At 50.8% G+C, this 18,107-nt stretch overlaps 8 protein-coding genes across 8 annotated transcripts; 4 read left to right on the top strand and 4 right to left on the bottom strand.

The window, feature by feature from the left end:
• Nucleotides 1-24: 24 nt before the first annotated feature.
• On the bottom strand, nucleotides 25-1,129 carry CCOS01_12578 (uncharacterized protein; the record flags this gene model as incomplete). The annotated part of the gene is made up of 4 exons (XM_060460726.1): nucleotides 25-272; nucleotides 331-677; nucleotides 734-960; nucleotides 1,025-1,129. 4 exons carry the CDS (start codon nucleotides 1,127-1,129, stop codon nucleotides 25-27), a joined length of 927 nt encoding a protein of 308 aa, XP_060308774.1.
• Nucleotides 1,130-1,831: 702 nt separating this feature from the next.
• Nucleotides 1,832-1,999, top strand: CCOS01_12579 (uncharacterized protein; the record flags this gene model as incomplete). Its single annotated transcript, XM_060460727.1, has 1 exon — nucleotides 1,832-1,999. One exon carries the CDS (start codon nucleotides 1,832-1,834, stop codon nucleotides 1,997-1,999), a length of 168 nt encoding a protein of 55 aa, XP_060308775.1.
• Nucleotides 2,000-3,257: 1,258 nt separating this feature from the next.
• Nucleotides 3,258-4,963, bottom strand: CCOS01_12580 (FAD binding domain-containing protein; the record flags this gene model as incomplete). Its single annotated transcript, XM_060460728.1, has 3 exons — nucleotides 3,258-4,364; nucleotides 4,417-4,773; nucleotides 4,868-4,963. 3 exons carry the CDS (start codon nucleotides 4,961-4,963, stop codon nucleotides 3,258-3,260), a joined length of 1,560 nt encoding a protein of 519 aa, XP_060308776.1.
• Nucleotides 4,964-5,954: 991 nt separating this feature from the next.
• On the top strand, nucleotides 5,955-7,271 carry CCOS01_12581 (uncharacterized protein; the record flags this gene model as incomplete). The annotated part of the gene is made up of 4 exons (XM_060460729.1): nucleotides 5,955-6,008; nucleotides 6,092-6,539; nucleotides 6,594-6,779; nucleotides 6,838-7,271. The coding sequence occupies 4 exons, from the start codon at nucleotides 5,955-5,957 to the stop codon at nucleotides 7,269-7,271; spliced, it is 1,122 nt and encodes a 373-aa protein (XP_060308777.1).
• Nucleotides 7,272-7,638: 367 nt separating this feature from the next.
• CCOS01_12582 (short chain dehydrogenase) lies at nucleotides 7,639-10,330 on the bottom strand (the record flags this gene model as incomplete). Its single annotated transcript, XM_060460730.1, has 4 exons — nucleotides 7,639-7,924; nucleotides 9,265-9,459; nucleotides 9,518-10,055; nucleotides 10,219-10,330. The coding sequence occupies 4 exons, from the start codon at nucleotides 10,328-10,330 to the stop codon at nucleotides 7,639-7,641; spliced, it is 1,131 nt and encodes a 376-aa protein (XP_060308778.1).
• A 909-nt stretch (nucleotides 10,331-11,239) lies between these two features.
• On the bottom strand, nucleotides 11,240-11,476 carry CCOS01_12583 (uncharacterized protein; the record flags this gene model as incomplete). Its single annotated transcript, XM_060460731.1, has 1 exon — nucleotides 11,240-11,476. The coding sequence occupies one exon, from the start codon at nucleotides 11,474-11,476 to the stop codon at nucleotides 11,240-11,242; it is 237 nt and encodes a 78-aa protein (XP_060308779.1).
• Nucleotides 11,477-14,374: 2,898 nt separating this feature from the next.
• CCOS01_12584 (uncharacterized protein) lies at nucleotides 14,375-15,407 on the top strand (the record flags this gene model as incomplete). Its single annotated transcript, XM_060460732.1, has 2 exons — nucleotides 14,375-15,053; nucleotides 15,112-15,407. 2 exons carry the CDS (start codon nucleotides 14,375-14,377, stop codon nucleotides 15,405-15,407), a joined length of 975 nt encoding a protein of 324 aa, XP_060308780.1.
• A 1,478-nt stretch (nucleotides 15,408-16,885) lies between these two features.
• CCOS01_12585 (uncharacterized protein) lies at nucleotides 16,886-17,380 on the top strand (the record flags this gene model as incomplete). The annotated part of the gene is made up of 1 exon (XM_060460733.1): nucleotides 16,886-17,380. One exon carries the CDS (start codon nucleotides 16,886-16,888, stop codon nucleotides 17,378-17,380), a length of 495 nt encoding a protein of 164 aa, XP_060308781.1.
• Between the last annotated feature and the right edge of the window lie 727 nt (nucleotides 17,381-18,107).

The raw sequence follows: 18,107 nt of genomic DNA on the forward strand, positions 1-18,107 counted from the left end.
CACCACTCACTGCACGCCACTGTCTCATTTACCTTTCCATGACTCCTCAAAGACTTGAGCAGCCGTTGTCGGAACAATGTCTGGGAACTTAGAGTTCAAAGTGTCTTCGGTAGGAACAAGAAACTTCCCGATGCCAGCATAATAGTGAACCTTTGCAAACAGGGCCTCCGACTCTTCGCGACTGAGCTCGAAATCAGGGAAGTCCTTAATGAAGGAAATCTTCCCTGACTTGAGCTTCTTCAAGTCATCATAAGCAACCCTGAATCCGGGACCTGTGTGCAAGTTTCTGTCAGTACGAATTCGGGAATCAGGCAGACCTCAATACCTCACCTCGTGTCTTCTCTGCCAATTCGAGTATCTCAGATATCGAGTGGTTCTGGGCTACAATGCTGCTCACTTTGGACCACTTCTCAAGACCTACCAGGCGAGCAATGTACTTCGCCATATCCTGCGTTGTGATAAAATTGGCCCTGGCTGAGCCGTCACCAGGAATGACAGCCCACTTCTTCTCCAAGTTGACGAAGTTGACCCATGGGTGGAGATGCGTCTTGTAGTGTGGCATGCCAAAATAATCCAAGAAGAAGCCGTTCACAACTCGAGTATACTCGATATTTGTCTTATCGAGCTCTTCAATTGCCTCAAAAGCGTATTGAGCGAGAGGATAATGCGAAATTTGGCTAGGTCATTGTTAGCATCTACATGTCATTAGGTTGACATAGAGGCATGGCCATACTCCCTGGTGTGTAGCATGTCATAGGCACTGACGATGAAGCGGCGCGTCGAGCTGGACGTGTTCGATGCTTTGACCAGGTTAATTTGAGCCTGGTTGGTCTGCGGCGTGACAACACCCATAGCGGAAATGACGGTGTCAATTTGGTTCTCTTGCAAGATCTTGCTGATTCCTTCCACGTCCTGATAATCAACAGCGAGAAATTGTACCCCATCCTTTGGTTCTCGGCTCTGTACAATCGAGTGTCAGTAAATACCGTGATGATACGGAATAGATGATCCCGTAAACACTGACCGTTCTTGAGAGAACGAAGACTTTGTGGCCGCCGTGAGCAACGATGCCCTCGACGATAGTCTTGCCTACCGCCCCCGTGCCGCCTGCAACAGCAATAATAGCCATGGTGATCTATAATTCGATGCTATTCGTAGATGATCGGATTGTTAGGGTGAAGCGGACAACTTTTAACTGAGCTGATTGTAATGAGAAATACTAAGTAGCTTGAGTTGGAACTGATAGTTTTATAGTGCTCTTCACGACTTGGTCGCTAGCCTCTTGTTGCTTTCAAATCCAGTCTTTTCTTTACAGAGTAGAGGAAAGCATAATCTTGAGCCTGCCTGGCTAGCCTTAGGGATCAACCACGGAATGGCAGAAAGCTGCGTGTTATGCAAGAATCGACTAAGGTCTGCCCAGGATCACTATTGGAGAAATGATGGCGAATGCACCTCGATGGGCTCGGAAGTTGGAACATGTTCCTAATAGGGAAAAGTGCGGGGAAATACGGCGCGAGCCATGATACTTTGATGTGGATCTGCGCGGCAGCGGGCGGGAAATAAGTTCCTTAGACCCCAACGTCTTTGATCCCTTACTCGTAGATCATGTTCCTGGGCGTTCTTTCGAAAGTTCTCGCATCCCTCGCCGAACTGCGACATGCGACAAGAATACGAATGGTAGTAATGTCGCACGCCGTCAAGGTGCCGGTGCCAAAAGCAACACCAAGCCGACGATATCTATTACCAACACAGGAGTCAAAACAGCGAGGAATCAAGATGCCCGGAGGGCGGTGTTGAAAGAAGCGGCGTGGTGTTTGCGGTATTCTGCGCAATGGTTTTATTTATCGGTCTGCAAAATATAGCCGTAGTTCTTTTGGTCTTACTTCTCCTAGCAACACCTTCGAGGGTACACGCCTTCTCAGCTTTGCTTGGCCTTCTGCATTTACCTGGTTATTACCTACCTGGTTTGCATCTCAGTAGGAATCATAGTTGCATGTAACAAACATGGGCATCGCGTTCAAACTGCTGTTGGCAGCATCATCATGGTCGGCAACTTTGCCGTCTTTCCTTTCTGTGACAGTAGATTACAACCCACTGCCCGCCTCAAGCAGACAAAGACACTGAAGAAATTAAAACAGCCTACTAATAATGAGGACGATTTTAACCTCCTAGGTCCTTGCTGGTCCTTGCTGGTCCTTGCGCGTCTTTGATGAATGCCCCCTACGTTTGCTTTCATTGGGCTTTGATTTAACAAGAGACGGGCTCTAAGGTAACTCTGGTAATTGTCACAACTGGCGGCTCAAGTTAGGGCATTGCTTGACTCCTTGTTTTGGGAGCAGCACTGCAAGAAGCGTGCGCCTCCTGGCGTTATCATACCTACCTTGTACTTGCAATCTCGACCAAGATATGTCTATGAATGCGTTTGTCTCGCAGCAAAGCTTTCTCTACTATTTGGTCAGACTCTTACTTGCTAAAGGACATGAATTCTTGTTTTATGGCCAGGGAATATTTTCATGGAGTGTGGATTGCTTACGCCCCTCGCGCCTGTAGTGTCATTTTCAGCAAGTAAGGGATAAACCGCTAACGCAAGCTGGGCATCAACAATTCTCCTCGACACCAGCAGCGTTCTCGGGTACATCGGTCGCCTTTGCTTCCAGTTGGGGCTCGTCAGTCATAGTAACGTGAGCCCGCACAGTGCTTGTATCGGTCGACATCAATACTACAGTCGGAACTACGGCCGCCACTTGTACACGGCCATACTCTTTTCTAGAATCAGAACACTGAAAGGTATTCCTGTCAGGGGGGCTGCTCTTGGGAATCAATAAGGGTTCCGGCATCGAATAGACGCCGTTTATTCTGTTCTCGGTGCCTTTATACACTGTGTCTTTCATCTTCCATTATATCACAGCGAGAACAATGGTTTGTCTGGTCATGTAAAGACCAACCACAAGATTGAGAATTTGCTACATGTATTCAGGCGGCCGGGACTTTCATATGTGTGGAGAGCATCTGCAACGTAAGAATCATGTGAAATTCGATGTTTCAGCAAAAGATTGGCTGCACGCACAAAAGGAGGGAACTATTCCTTCACCATCATCATTTATACATTGAAGACAACATTCACTTCACACAAGAGCAAGGGTATTCTTCAAGGCGTGCGAGTTTGAGAGACAATCTCAGATTACATTCATTCCGCCCGTTAATTCAAGAGTAGCTAAGAAACGAGACCCCCGCATAAACCCCTCGTCGACGGATGCTCATATCCGGCTGACCTTCCACCCCCCGGAAACCCGATACTGAAAAAAGCCATTCGGATCGTACTTCGCAGCCGCATCCTTCAAAAATTGTACATTCTCTGCACCATACGATCCAATGACGTCTTGTTCTGGGTTGGCATAGTTCATGTATAGAAAGGTCGAGTGGCCTTCAAATGAAGCTGAGTATGCTCTGAGTTCCTCGATAGCCCTACCCATCATACTCTCAACAACGCCTCCATACTCTGCATCAGTAGCTGCTAGGGTGCCTCTAGCCTCAAAGAGAATTGAGTCCGAGGGTAGGTTCTCGTCGAAGCCTAGTATGTTGTTACCGGGCGTGACGGCGGCGAGGTTCTTCGGGAGGGGTTGAAAAACAAAATTGACGGAAACTGGAACACTGGTGGCATCGAACTCTTGTGTCAAAGCCACGAAGATTTCGGCAGCTTTGTTCATGATTTCCGCAGTGGCTTGAAGGGACAGAGAGAAAGGGATGTAATGCGATCCACCGGTGTCGGCAATGGTCGCCGCAATCTTACTGAGAGGTTGCTTAGATCTCACGTCCCTTGTCAGAGTAATGTCATTGAAAGGGGCAAAAGTAGTCGAGTTCTCGTTGCCATCAGTGCTGACTGCCATGGCCATCACAGCCAGGTTGCCGGCGTCGGACCGATAGACGACAAACTCGTGGTCGGGACTGCCGGAACCGATTGAGCTGGCATAGCTGACAAACTGGTCAATCACGACATTCAAGTCGCTCCAGGACGCAAAGAGTAGGCCACCATAGGCGCCAGTAGGGGGTACGGTGAAGGTTCTGAGGTCGAAACGAGTGACAATGCCCAAGTTGCTTCCGCCTCCCTTCAAAGCCTTGAAGAGATCTGTGTTCTCCTCTGTATTAGCCTCGATTATCGATCCATCAGCGAGGACGACCTCATAGCCGACTACATTGTCGCATGAAAAGCCATAAAGCTGCGTGTGGTAAGAAGCGCCGCCAGACACGAGCAGGCCACCAACGCCGACGTGGCCAGATCGTCCACCTGTAACTCCTAAATTGTATGGCTCGAGGTAGGTCATGACATTTCCCCAACGGGCAGCAGGGCGGATCTGTACGATATTCTTCCCGGTATTAGCTCGTCATTCTACAAAATCACGACAGAATTTTACTTACCTTGGTCAGGACGCTTCGGCCTATCCAATCAGCAGTACCATTGAAACAACTGCTCTTGACAAGCTCAGTAGAGTTGAAAAATGTGAGATCGATAGTGACACCTCGGTGAGCAGCGTTGTTGTCGTAATCACTATGACCACCAGAGCGAATAGCTACGTCCCAGTTCCCGGCACCGCTCACGCCACCCAGAGCCTTGATGGTGGAGGAAACATGCTCGGTCGAGCGCGGCTGAACGATACAGTAGGGTCGAAGTCGACGATTCTCTGACGAATAGTATGTCGAGGTACTCTCAGCGTAGGCGATGTCGGTCGGAAAGACGAGAATATCCCCAAGCCCGGCATCAAAGAGGGCATCGCACTTTCAGTTTCAATCAGTGTCCGACATGCAAAGCAAGGCGCTGCAGATCCGTTGCAACCGAGAGCAGAGATACCCCGTCAATAAGAGAACTTACAGCTTTGAACCCAGATGATGTGGTGTTTAGCTGAGCTAAGGCTTGGTCGAAGAGGCCCAGTAAGGCAGCTATGCCAAGATACTTCTTGAGAACCATGGGGGACAAATGAATGTCTCGGGTGAAAAACACCCAAAGAAAGTGAGGGAGAGTGTGGTCTGGTGCTAATACTACGGCCTTCTCTGTGGTAAGAACGCCGGGCCGCGAGTCTTTATTTACTTGAAGCATGCCCAATAACAGTTAGGGATGCATCCGCCTTACTTCGTCAGTAATCTCTCCATTCTCCAGGCCTGAAATCCGCTTTGCGATATGTATGTGCAGAAACACCGCAGGCCGTTGGCATCGAAGCCACCGAAGCCACCAGTCAGACATCGGGACCAATACGCGGCACGGAGGATATCACAAAATAGGTCTTTAGACCATCGTTCCGGATAAGCTCAACTCATCATCCACCAGTCCCTGGAGTCCCTGGAACAGCTCGGTCTCGCATCTTCAGTTCTTTGGTCAATGGTATCTTTATTCGGGGCGTACATGCGGCACAGCGTAGAAATCCTCGATTGGTTCTTTAGCGATTATGAAACGCAATGTCGCTTGTATGCAGCGGGATGACTTCAGGTCTTTACGAATTTCTGCCAAGGCGGAACGTACCCAGGACCCTGGAGGCGGATGAATACTGCAGTTTTTCGTTGGTCGAAGACCGTAGCAGACCAAGCTGCGCCGCAACGGCGCATACAATTACGGATGCCTCCTCGGACTTTGCTTGATATGGCTTTTATGCGGACCTTGCCAAGAGACCCTACAAGGGTCGGCTCATAGCTCCGCAATGCCCGGCCAAGATTAAGATCACGATATGACTCGGTCTACAGGATGAGGTCCTAGGAGTAGATCTTGGTAAGCAACTCCGCATGCACTCTAGAGAGCCTGCGCAATAGCTTGCGGACGGGCATCCTGGCCTACTTAACTTCCTACCATGGTCCAAATCTGGGTCAGACTTCCTGAGACAGACCTCCGCTTCGGACTCACGATGGGCTTTGGGAGAATCTCGGTGGTCTAAACGACCTGCTCAGATCTCCATCTGCTCGCTGTGGTCATGGCGTGGGCCAACAGCGATCTCTCGGTGCTTGTCCATGCAACCACATGGGTGGTAAGTCAAATTTGCTAAACTGAGGGTCCGAGGTAGCTTGCTTTGAGTTGAACACCTATTCTGACAAACTTCTCGATCTTTAGATGCTCTTCCTATCGACTGTCTTCCTCGCCCTCCGAGTCTACAGTCGGCTTCGAAATACCGGAATTGGGCTCCAAACAGACGACTGGGTGCTCGTTGCAGGATGGTTCTTCTTGCTTCTAGCGTCAGCAAACGTGTCCTGGTTGATGGCTGTGTTTCTTATTCGAGGAAACCTGCTGAAGATCACTATTGCCCGAACGCACCATAACCTTCAATCTGTCGCTCTAGGGCTGACGAAGACATCGTTTGGAATCACACTGTTGCGGTTGATGCCCGGGGGTTGGGAAGCAAAGCTCATATGGGGCGTTATCATTACGATGAACCTGCAATTTGCGATACATATCATCGCAACATGGCAGGCTATCTGCGGTGCACCAGACCTAGGACATATCGGAGGGGATAGGTGCTGGCGATTAGACCAGTCGGTAGCTTTCACTGTCTTCAGTGCATGTGAGTTATCACCATGTCTGGCAGTGGTATCCGTTTCTGATCTGTCTACTGCAGTATACTCGGCGATTTGCGACATTGCTCTTGCTCTTTTACCATGGAAGATGATCTTCAACCTACAAATGAAACAGTCAGAGAGAATAAGTGTGGCCGTGGCTTTAAGTATGGGGATCCTAGCAGGTGTTACAGGGGCTATGAAAGCTGTCCAGGGCTACATGCTGATCAACGTGAGATCTCCTGATTGTAAGTGGTTCATATCGTTTTGAAAACTAGCATGCGCTAACGTCAATTACTTTGCCAGATCTATACAACCAAGCAGTCTACTGGGTATGGTCTATGGCAGAACCGAACGTCACTATTATCTCAGCATCCATACCAGTTCTCCGTGGTTTCGTCCGCCAGGTCCGGAAACGAACAGAGTCCTCGCCGGGAGCTGGAGCATACGTCAAGACAGGGGATACAAGCGGAAGATTTTATAATCGGAGTACTGTGACGGCGACAAGAGCAGAGCCGAGAGATCAGGATGCTTCGAGTGACAGCAGCATACTGGTTTCGGGCCAGCAAGGAAGCAATGCTAGTGGAAGAGGCGGTATCACATGGACTACTGAGGTGAGCGTTGAATACACACCTCGACCTCAAACCGGACATCACAATGGATCCATAGAGACAGACATTTCAAAGAGCGTAGGCGAGTTCGAGATGAAGCCTATAGATCGCCGGAAAGGCAGCACATAGCCTTGATGTGTAATTCTGTTTTATTATCCTTGAGTGTATGTCACAAAGGTTGCCGCATCAAAACAGGATAGTACATCTTGTATGCTGAAGCCGACCAGACCTAATAAGGTACCCAGACCCTTCTGAAATGGTTCAAGCTTTCAATTATTTCTGAATGTGTCTATTTGTGACAAAATCGAGACGAATTACTGAATCACTCGAGCGGGTCGTATGGGCTCTGAACTTTTTGATTATGCATTATCTGAGCGCTGTTCTAAGCTTTGACTTGGCCGTCGACCAGAGTTCTTGAATTGCTGGCAGTAGTGGAATTCGTTTGCGATGAGTCGGTGTTGTATCGCAGGCTATCCATCGATCTAGGCTGGTCGATCTAAGGAGGGCAAGGGACAACGATGGTCTTCCAGGCCGGGATGGAGTCGGGGTTGGGGATGCCGTTCATGGCGGCGATGATGTTGGCGGTGGAACCGAAGTCGGCAGCGATCTCGTTGAGGGTGTCGCCCTCGACAATCCAGTACCAGCCGCGGCCGGGGTGGGATCTGTCGCGTCTGCAATCGCGCTTGGGCTTGTCGGCAGCCATGGCGACGGCCGAGAGGGCAACGACGAGAATAGAGGCGGCGTGCATTTTGGAATTGGGTTTACAGGCTGGTAAAGACTGGCTAGTTGTTGTAAAGAGCGTATAGGTTGAGTGTGGTGGAATAGTAATCGCAAAATCAAGCTGCCTTTAGATGTATTAAGTATTCAAAGACCGGGAGAATCGGGTTTCATACAGAATGGTTACCCGGTGTCATGACTATCGGTAATATCCTCCTTGCTCTCGCCTCATAAGCGCATGACTTGTGCAGCGCCTCGGTTTCCCAAGAACAGGCTGTTTTTGCCCTGTACGAGTCAAGCTCACGACGATCGCATTCTTTTTAGACCACCACACGAACCATCTTATCAAACTCTATCTGCGAACTGTTGGTCAAACTGCCAGCAACACGGACACTTTTTACCAGCTTCAAGGTTACGGCTAGCAGTCTTCATCTAGGATATAGTACTCTAGGACTCACGCGTCAGGGGAATGGAGACGGTAGAACCACAACCATAGAACTCTAAGAAAGAAGTTAACGGGCTTGTCCGTGTCGATCATTCACCGCAGCTACCGGTTCTCCCGGGGAACTCAAAGAGTTTCGGGTAGTGCCTATGCCCTTCACCTTTTTGTCAATCGCGCAAACTCAATGTGGGCATTTAGGTATAGAGAAATTGCGAAAATTGGTCAACCTCGCCTGTTGCGAATCCGACTTAGTATCCGTACTCTACTTTGAGATCTAATGTCCAACATACCGTTGGGGAACGAGCACTTGCATTGCCTGGATACTCGATCCGGGAAACGAGGCAGCGGACTATCTTGTCATGGTTTTCGAGAATGCAAGTCTAGTTTCTACCAAGCAGCAACAGTTCGAACCTGTCCAGGCATTTGTTTCTTGGTCACGCAAGGCAGTCTGCTATAGAACAATTATCCATCGGTAACTTCAGACAGAAATACGAGTACAGAGCTCGTATAGAGGATGCCGAACATTCGTACGGAGTACTGGAGGTTTCAGAAGGATGAGCGGCCCGAACCTTGCGATTTGTTGTCGTGGTGGGGCGGTTGCGAAAGTTAGCTACGACGACTGCCGCAGGAAACTCTTGAGGTTTCAAGTCTCGAGCCTATCCAAATTGTCGTCTATTGGTATGGTTAAATATTGCAAAGCAAATTCAGCTCATGGGAGAAAACAAGTGTCAAAAAGCCAAAGGCGCTCACTGGAGATAACTAGGCCAGTAAGTCTTTACTATACTAAGATAGAAAGGTGCACAGAGGGCAGCCACGAAACTGATAGTTTGTTTGTTATGGGGCATATATCTTTATTCGTTATATCCCATGTCATAAATCTAAAATGTACATGATCCAATCTAGTATCCCCGTCCGATGCCCATTACTCCGATTACTACATTAGGTATGGTATAGGTAGTTTACATGCAGGCGGCACCGTCGATGCCGAGGACCTTTCCGTTAATCCACTCGCCGTCCTGGGAAGCCAGGAAGCAGACGACACGGGCAATATCGATCGGGAGACCGACACGGTGCATGGGAGACCAGCCGGCGGCGTACTCATCGACACCTTCGTCGTCGAGCTCAGTGCCACCAGGGATGTACTCGCGGCAGACATCACTGAATGGTAGGTTAGCTTCTTGATCTGTGAGGCAACTAAGTTGAAGTTTGCACTTACCGGTACATGTCGGTCTTGATACCACCGGGGGCAACAGCGTTGACGGTGATCTTCTTGTCACCGAAGTCGATAGCCATGCAGCGGACGAAGGTCTCAATGGTTCCCTTGGAACCAGAGTAGACGGCGTGCTTGGGGACACCCTTGGCCTGGCCAGTGATGGAACCCATGAGGATGACACGGCCGCCGACCTCGAGGTTCTTGTAGGCCTCGCGGGCAACGAAGAACTGGCCACGGGTGTTGATGGAGAAGACGCGGTCGAACTCCTCGGGGGTGACATCCTTGACGTGGCCGAAGGAGACGACACCAGAGTTGGAGCAGACAATGTGGAGCTTGCCGAAGATCTTCTTGGCCTCGGCGAACATGGAGACGATCTGGTCAACGTCGGAAACGTTGGCCTTGATGGAAGCGGCGTCGGAGCCGGACTTCTTGATGGCCTGGACGACCTCCTCGGCGGTCTCGGCGCTGTTGGCGTAGTTGACGATGACCTTGGCACCGCGACGTCCGAGCTCAAGGGCCATCTCACGACCAATACCACGGCCTAGATAGTGTTTGTGTTAGTTGAGTTTCGAGATCAGACGAACAGACCACCCTAATAATGCACCCCAGGAAGCTTGCTGGTTGTCGGTTGCAGCTCTCCCGAGGGCGAGCTTCTCATGAGGAGAGACAGGAAGGGAAGCATTGGATGATGGGATGTCACGTACCGGCACCGGTCACGAGAGCGACCTTGCCCTCGAGGGAAGCAGAGGCCAAACCCAGGGGGCCGGGAATGGCATCGTACTTGGAACCGGTAGACTGAGAAGTAACGCCAGGCATTTTGAATATGGTTAATGTGGTGTTAACTAGAGAGAGGTGGTGATGGTGTGTTGGTCAAGAGGGTTGGATCGTCGAGATACCGAGGAGTTGATCGATTGGTTAAGTGAGTGATTGAGTTCTGCTGGATTGTTTCGAAAAAGAGATGTATCGAGGCTGGCATTCCAGGTTCTTAAATATGACATTTCAATCTCAACAAACGTCTCCTTTACAACTCCATTGTTTCTATTTACTCGCTTTCCCCTCCTAGACAACCGGCTCACCTGAGGCGGTTCGTGGCGCGCCCGGACGCCCGTGGAGAGACCGCCGGACATGGACGTGCGCCTCCGGACGTCCGTGAAACGAGACGGTTCAAAGGTCTTGGGAGCGCGGGTGCTGCTGCTAGTTAGTTTCCCAACGCTGCACATCGCTTCCCGCACCAAAAAGCGAGAGCCGAACAGAGTTAACGTAACGCCACAAGGCCCCAGAGAGTGTCCATCCCTATTCTTTTTTTGGGCTGATCTTTGCCCTTCATTGTACGTCCCTGAACTAGCGCTTGGTTGACCGGTCCCTTGGCGCGCCTGGGTTCTACCACACCATGGTTCAACCCACACGACCGAAGCGCTATCACGCCCGTTGCTCTCCACCCCTTATTGCTACCTCAGTTCTAGTTGCCCAGGAATATTAGATAGAACATTGAAGTCGTTGAGACCGCCCGGACCGAGCCCCGGCCGTGAGCCAAGGCGGCATGTCCCACCGCCACGGATCCCTTTGCTCGCACACATGTACGCATGGGTACATACCCGCAGAGGCATCATTGGTTTCCCTATGAGCCTGGTCAAAGTTGCTGGCCCTCGCCTTTGTCTTCGGCGCGAATTCCTCTGGTGGCCCGTGGCTGGCTGGCCGTGAGGATCATCCTACAGGACTTGCCCACTACGTACGTGTACTCGCTCTATTCTCGCTATTCGGACGACATCCAGCTCGCCGATGCGCACTGATTCCCATGTGCCCCGCAGGGCTTTCGGATGCGATGGTGTTGGAGACAATAGGATTCGGTGGTCTTCCCCCGGGCATGGGGGCCGCACTCTCCACATCCCGGCCACGGATCATCACCGTCGTCACCAGAAGGAAGTGCTGCCACCTCGGTTGAGAGGGTTGCCAGTCAACCATAGGTTATGGCGCCGCCACGAGTCTCGAAGACCGTCTGAGAGGATTCTCAACGCCGTCCGAGAGGATCAATGCTGCACCTCCATACTCGGGATCGCTTACGTTGACGATGTGTTGCGACGATTTTTTTGAAGTTTTCTTGAACCGGGCTATTGTGCAAACCCGCTCGCCGTCGCCGTTTTACAATCAACGGCAATGTTTGCTCGGCGTTCTCGTGAGTTTGTAGACCCACGAGGTTTTACTCCTTCACACTTTGTACGTGTCATGATGTTTCCATCGTCTGATGTCAAGCCTCTTCAAAATAGAACCTCTCACTTGGCGAATTCGCAGATTGCGTTTGCGGGTGCAAAGGTTCCGGAGAGCTGGTACCCACAAGCTCCGGGGGGGCTCATCACTTGAGACACGGCAATCGGTACCGATTCTCACCACTGTGACGGGCTCAATGGAGGGGTCAGATTGAATCGGCAATCACCGTGAGACAACCTGCAAGAGTCGCGGCTGGAAAGGCTCTACCGGCTCAAGTTGCTCAAGCCCGGATCCGGAGTAGGGCCCTCCCCAACGAAGCCAGAGTTATGCCTCGGAATCGGTCGAGTGTTGGGTGATGCGGTCTCGGAGGCCCGACGAACTTAAGCCACGCCGGGCCAGTCAGTGAACTATGTGTGATAGTGTGACTGCGAAGCCGTGAGGCCCCCTCCATTGATCATGGCCCGGCCCGGAAGTCTCGAACTAATGGCTGCGTTACCTCCGCGCTGGGTCTTCGAGAATACGGCATCCGCCGGGAGATCCTCGCCAGGCCGCCCTCCTCCTCCCTCATCCGAGAAATTGCCTTTTCTGGTAATTTCATCGGGCTTGACCCCCGGTACTTTTCGCATGGCTCGTAACATCACGACGATCTTCGGGCTGATTACACAATATGGCAACAGTTTCCGCGTGGTGTTCAGTAGTTTCGTTTCGCGGGGTTGATTACCACTCCCCACTGATCCAAGATGTTTCCAGCCTTCTAGACGATCAGGAACCAACCAGGGCTATTCCTAATACACTGATGGCAAGCGAATAATCCGTCTGACAGTATGATGGCGATCGAAGGGGTTGCGAGACACATTGAAGAGCATTCGTTGCCCCCCTCTACAAGAAACGTTCTGCGATCATCTTTCCCATCGAAGTATACCTGGTGGCAAAAGCCAGCTCGAAAAGCGAGAGAGTTTAGAGAATCTGACACCGCCCAGCGAGCCGTGCAGTCACGATCACGTTCATGGTGTAGCCAACACAGGCAGCGCAGCACCGAGGCTCCGGACCGTGGCGGTCAGCAAGACTCCTTCATGAGCCCACCTTCCATCCTGCTTCCTTCCCGACCCTCCTTCTTCTCGGATATCGCCATCTCACTTATGGGGCAGTACAGCCTTTTCCAATGAGTGAGAAATTAGACTCTACGGAGAAGCGCGGACACGAGTTGGCAACGGGCTTGTTGGGCAAAGTATGCGGTTACGTGTCCGAACCCATCTCATTCCCGATCAAATGGCCGGGTTGCGATGCGACTCTGCCCCCAAAAATCCGGTGCTGTAGTTACGGGTTCGTCTCGTTCATTGACTTTAAGTCTCGCTTCTTTGCCTCATAACGTCAATCGCAACACCTCAGTGCACTCAAACTTTTCGATGGGGTTTCCTTATCTATCGCAGGCTGTCAACAGTGAGCCGATGCAGTACTACAGACAGTAGTGAATCCGAATCCGCATTCTCGGGAATTGGTGTCTTGGTGGAATCCTGTCATCCTGTCAGCAATAGCCCACCCGATCGGGGTTGCTACCATGACAAACCTACGTCGCTCACTTTCGTATTTTTAGCTTTGGAGAATTGCTTTGAGAAGCCGACATGGGCTTATCTCACTCTCATTCTCAGCTGAGCGACCAAGAACTCCGCAGGTGATCCTTCAGGAAATAGTGCAAAGCCTCAGCCTCCCAACCACCACCAACACCAACACCACCAAGTTCCAACAAGACATGCACCAACCGACGCTGCATCTAATTTCCTAACCAACAGAACTACCTTGCCGCAGATGCACTCATCAAGAGTTTCATCTTGCCACCAACGGCCCTCCCGTTTGATCATTGTTTGCACAATTGCTCTCTTGTGCGTCCCTGACCTGTCTCATGAGATCATGCGGCACACAAGTAGCACGCACCAACAGCAAGATTATCGTGGCCCCTAGGCCCTCCAAGTCTCGATTTTATTGCCTCCGAGGTCGTACACGCCCAAAGAAGGTTGTATGCAAAAGATTCCAAAGAATCACACAGCATATGCAGATCAATTCCAATACGTAGAAGACTGGCACAGCCTGCTTGAAAACACCGCAACCATCAACCTTCAGGTGATAGAGAAGAGGCTGTCGCCCAGCTCCAGATGCCAAGAGAAGCCAGGCTTCCTGGCTTTGTGCCCCCAAAGGAGGGAGGCTGTGGAGACCCGCAAGGGCGAAATTTGGCTGTATCCTCCCATCGCCCTCTCACACTCCCCTTGCAAAAATAAGACAAATATTTGTCTACCTGCAGAAGAAAGACGAGGTTTCCAAGGCTGCTTGCAGGTACTTCGGCAGAAAAGCCCCGTCTTAGTCCGACATGTCGAATGATGATGCCTGGTCGAGTCGGCGATCAGCATGATGCAGGCTTAGAGCCGTTGGTCACGCCTTTTGGCAGCGGGCCTTCCCTCAAATTTTACGCTTATGAGCTTATATACATCTTATACCTATGTCTTAAGTAGCATTACCATGTGCTCCTGTCAAATCTCCTCAAAATCACCTGCTGTTGTTTCTCATATACCATACAAGCTTGGCCTCAAGCCGTGAACCTCGAAAGTGAACCAAGCTTCCAAACTTGGGCATATACAGCTTCACGTCCACCAACCTTCTACAATGGCGGTAGCCAGCTTAGGCCTAAGCTGTCCCAAAGGCGGCGACTTTTACATCTGTGAAGGGAGCAAGGTCGAATTCCTGGGCTGCTGCGCGACAAACCCCTGCGCCGACGGCAGCGGAAAGTGTCCAACAAAGGACCGAAGGATATCGGCCTTCAACCCAGACCGCTACGCCAACATACCAGCCCAGGGCTGCGACGATGCCAGACCACCGAGCGAGATCTTCTGGACGTGCACAAACGACATCTCCTTCATCGGATGCTGCGCGACGAACCCGTGTCAGGAACCCGATGGATTATGCCCGCAGACGAATCTTATATCGGCGACGCTGAGTTCGAATGCCAGCTCGAGGGCAGTGTTCCTACCGGATGAGTCCGTGACACCCACGCCGTCGGCATCGGCATCGTCTACAGCAACGCCGGCTCCGAGTGGGTCGCCCTCTGGAGGTGGTGGTGGAGGTCTGGGAACGGGGGCCATTGTCGGCATCGCGATTGGTGCTGCGGTGGCTCTTGGTATCATTGTTGCGATCATCTGGAGATGCGGATGGCACGCCAGAAAGCGCAACGAAAGACGTGAGCCGCCGGCGTGGGAGCCGTCCGCCGCCCAGAGCCCTCACCCGAGCCAACATCCTGAGATGGGATATGCACCACACAGCCCTAACCCGTATGATCCAGCCCATGGTAAGTCTTCGCCACATCCACCAATTCAGATTCAGATCGAGACTGACATGTTCCATAGCGTCGTACGCGACGACAGCCGTCCCCGAGTCTTACGCCTCTTCGTCACCTCCACCGCACTCACCATATTACTCCATGAAGCATCCCAGCTCGCCCATGAGCATGGACCCGCGCCACATGTCGACCTACTCGGACGGCAATGTGAGCTCTCTCAGCAGCCATCCTACAGACCCGCGGCATCTCCCATCTTACTCTGCCCTTAGGAGCGATTTGCACCCGGTCAGTGAGCTAGATAGCACGGAGCGGGAGGTGCCGAGGGCAGAGCTGGGAGATGGGACTCCGACGGTGACAAAGTGAACAGGGAGCGATTGTCTCCAGAGTCAATGACGAATCATGTGTATCAAATGAGATGTTTCTATTCTAAGCGGGGCGTTTGAGGTGTAGCATGATGATTGAAGGAAGACATCACGATGACCTTCATCTTGGATGTATCTTGTGATGCATCTTGCATTCCGAGTAGTAAAGACTTAGCTAATTCTTGTTGATTGGAGTAGAGTGTTCATTTTCCGAACCTCAGTTGTACATCCTCCGCTTATCGAACTAAGACATGCCCTAGTAGTTGATTCCATCGATATCAAACATGTCAACAATATCCACGTTGTATCGCGCGTTGGAGCTCAGTTGTAATTAACAGCATTGTGTAATGGCCTGTGCCAGCCTTCACCGAAAAAGTCCATTTCTCCAATTGGGGTAAATCGTTCGTCATGTGAACAAGGTTCATCTAGTTGCACTCAAATGACTTTCAGCACTTTTGCCTTTCACCACTCTGCATCACAGTACCAACCCTTTCGCCTTTCGCTTCTTCAAAGATATCGCTGGGTCCTCGGTGTCTGGGGAGCACTGGCGGGTCTGAAGCCACTATAAGCTGTCAGTTTGGCAAAGCAGTCATCACACAAGACCCGCCTTGCTAGCTCAATCGGTAGAGCGTGAGACTCTTAATCTCAAGGTTGCGGGTTCGACCCCCGCGTGAGGCTCAAATCCTCACCGCGATTGACCAAGTCATTCTTCGGGTTCTTATTCTTTTGTCTTTTTTGGGTATCTGCAGATTTGCTACGTCCACCCGCACGTTGTTTTCGGCCTTGACGGTTTTGTTGAGCACTGAGTCAGTCCATTCAAGTCAAGGGGAGACTTCATAAAGTGAGTTTGTTTGTTTACTTGAAGGTGCAACTTGCGGGCGATTTGCACACTGCCCTGGGGTGCAGGACGAGGACAATGCGACGGGAATCACAGATGAAATATCTACTTAGTCCAGAGATCTTAGACTGAAACCATGATGTCCATTGTTTGCATTTCGCGAAAGCCATGGATGGTCCAGTGATTGAGACCACATGTATCCGCCTCAAGACGCACGTCGGCAGGGCTTCCGACAATCTTGCAGTTAGAACAATGAAAGAGCAAGAGGGAATGGTCAGATTGGGGCTCGACACATACCATCAAACGTCGACGATGATAATTAGATTGTGGCGACAGAAAGACCATCCCTCTTTAGAAACTAGATGTTTAAACTGTCGAAGAAGCGGTACCACTAGACTTGTCTAGGAACGATATCGACAAAAGCGCCATAACAAGTCAGGAGCAACTGACAAAGCAAGATTGTTGTGACGAATAGGAGACTCTAAGCGGATGGGAGTTAGAGAAACATTTGCTGGAACACTCCAGGTCTATATCTAGAGTTCTCACCCAAGTAAGCCTCAGCCCAGCATCTCACAGCGAGCCTTACGGGTAACTTTTCTATACCAACATACTCTTAAAGACGGGCTCAATTCTCCGTCAATATGACTACACGTTTCCGACACTTCCTCGGGAAGTACAAGAGCAAGTTTCGTTACTATGTTGCAAACTCGGTCAACTTTCGCCAGATTACACAATTGATACTGGTCTTGTTCTCGCTTGCCGCCATTGTCGGCCCCATCATACTACTTGTGTTCGAGTATAAGAAAAGCCCCTCGAGTCCCCTGATCATACTCGGGTTTCTATCAGCTGCTATTGCGACCTTTTTCAGTTCCTGTGTGGCTCTGTGGTGGTGGCGTTTCACTCATCCTCCCAGGGACGACAACCAACAAGTCATACCCTGGTCCAGAAGCGGTTCAGAGTCGAGCTCGGTCGGTCCAACTCAGGCCCAACTTGCTGCAGGACCGTCCGACACACAGGGTATGGACTTTCCATTGAATCCTATTACGGAGCAGGCTTCTTCTTCTGTCACTGCCGAAGTCAATGTAGACGGGGTCAACCACGAAGGAAATAATGCGACGACGCCTTCGAAGAGTTGAGTATGCCGGCACTCGTCTTGGAAGGAATATTGGGGTCGAGAGCAAACTGGGATCCGCGGCTGCTCAAGTGTGATTTGGAGAGATGTTTCGAGCAGATGGCAGTAAATGCTTCAAGTGATATGTGGTCACCTCTGCCATGGATGCATTTGTTGAGTACTCAGGATTTGGTAGGTTGAAGACTAGCTCATACGAGTCACAAGACTTCTAGCACACTGATAGTACACTGAGATATCTCGTTGGACGTCTGCACTGTGAAAATGCTTCTTGCGTCGTATGAGATATGGCCCAGTCTCACTGTAAACTTAGTGAGATGAGTCAAACGCTTAGACGGTGATTCGTCTATCAAAATGATACATAAGTTTCCCGCATCAACGTTGGCTTCGATGGACATGCATTGTAGCTCTCGAGAATAAGGTACGACACAGTCGACCCAGTGTCCGTCGTCTTCCAGGGACCCAGAGCAGTTGCGACGTTGTCCCTAACTCTTTGAGAGTAGCAGTCGACTGAAGGGAGACCGATACAAGATTTAACTACATCATTTACTGTAAGTGCGCGTGGGAACATGCCTGAAGTCACCAAATAACGCGGTGAACGCCTCCAGTCGTTGCCAAGACAAGCTAAACACAGATATCAACACCGGAACAAGTTGATGTGAATGCAGTGAATGCAGTGAATGCTGTGCCTTCTAGTTTGTAACCCAGAGATGGTGAGACATTAACTTCAGTGT

The sequence above is a fragment of the Colletotrichum costaricense genome (genome assembly GCF_030867565.1).
Source record: "Colletotrichum costaricense strain IMI 309622 chromosome Unknown Scaffold_15.1, whole genome shotgun sequence".
NCBI lineage: Eukaryota > Fungi > Ascomycota > Sordariomycetes > Glomerellales > Glomerellaceae > Colletotrichum > Colletotrichum costaricense.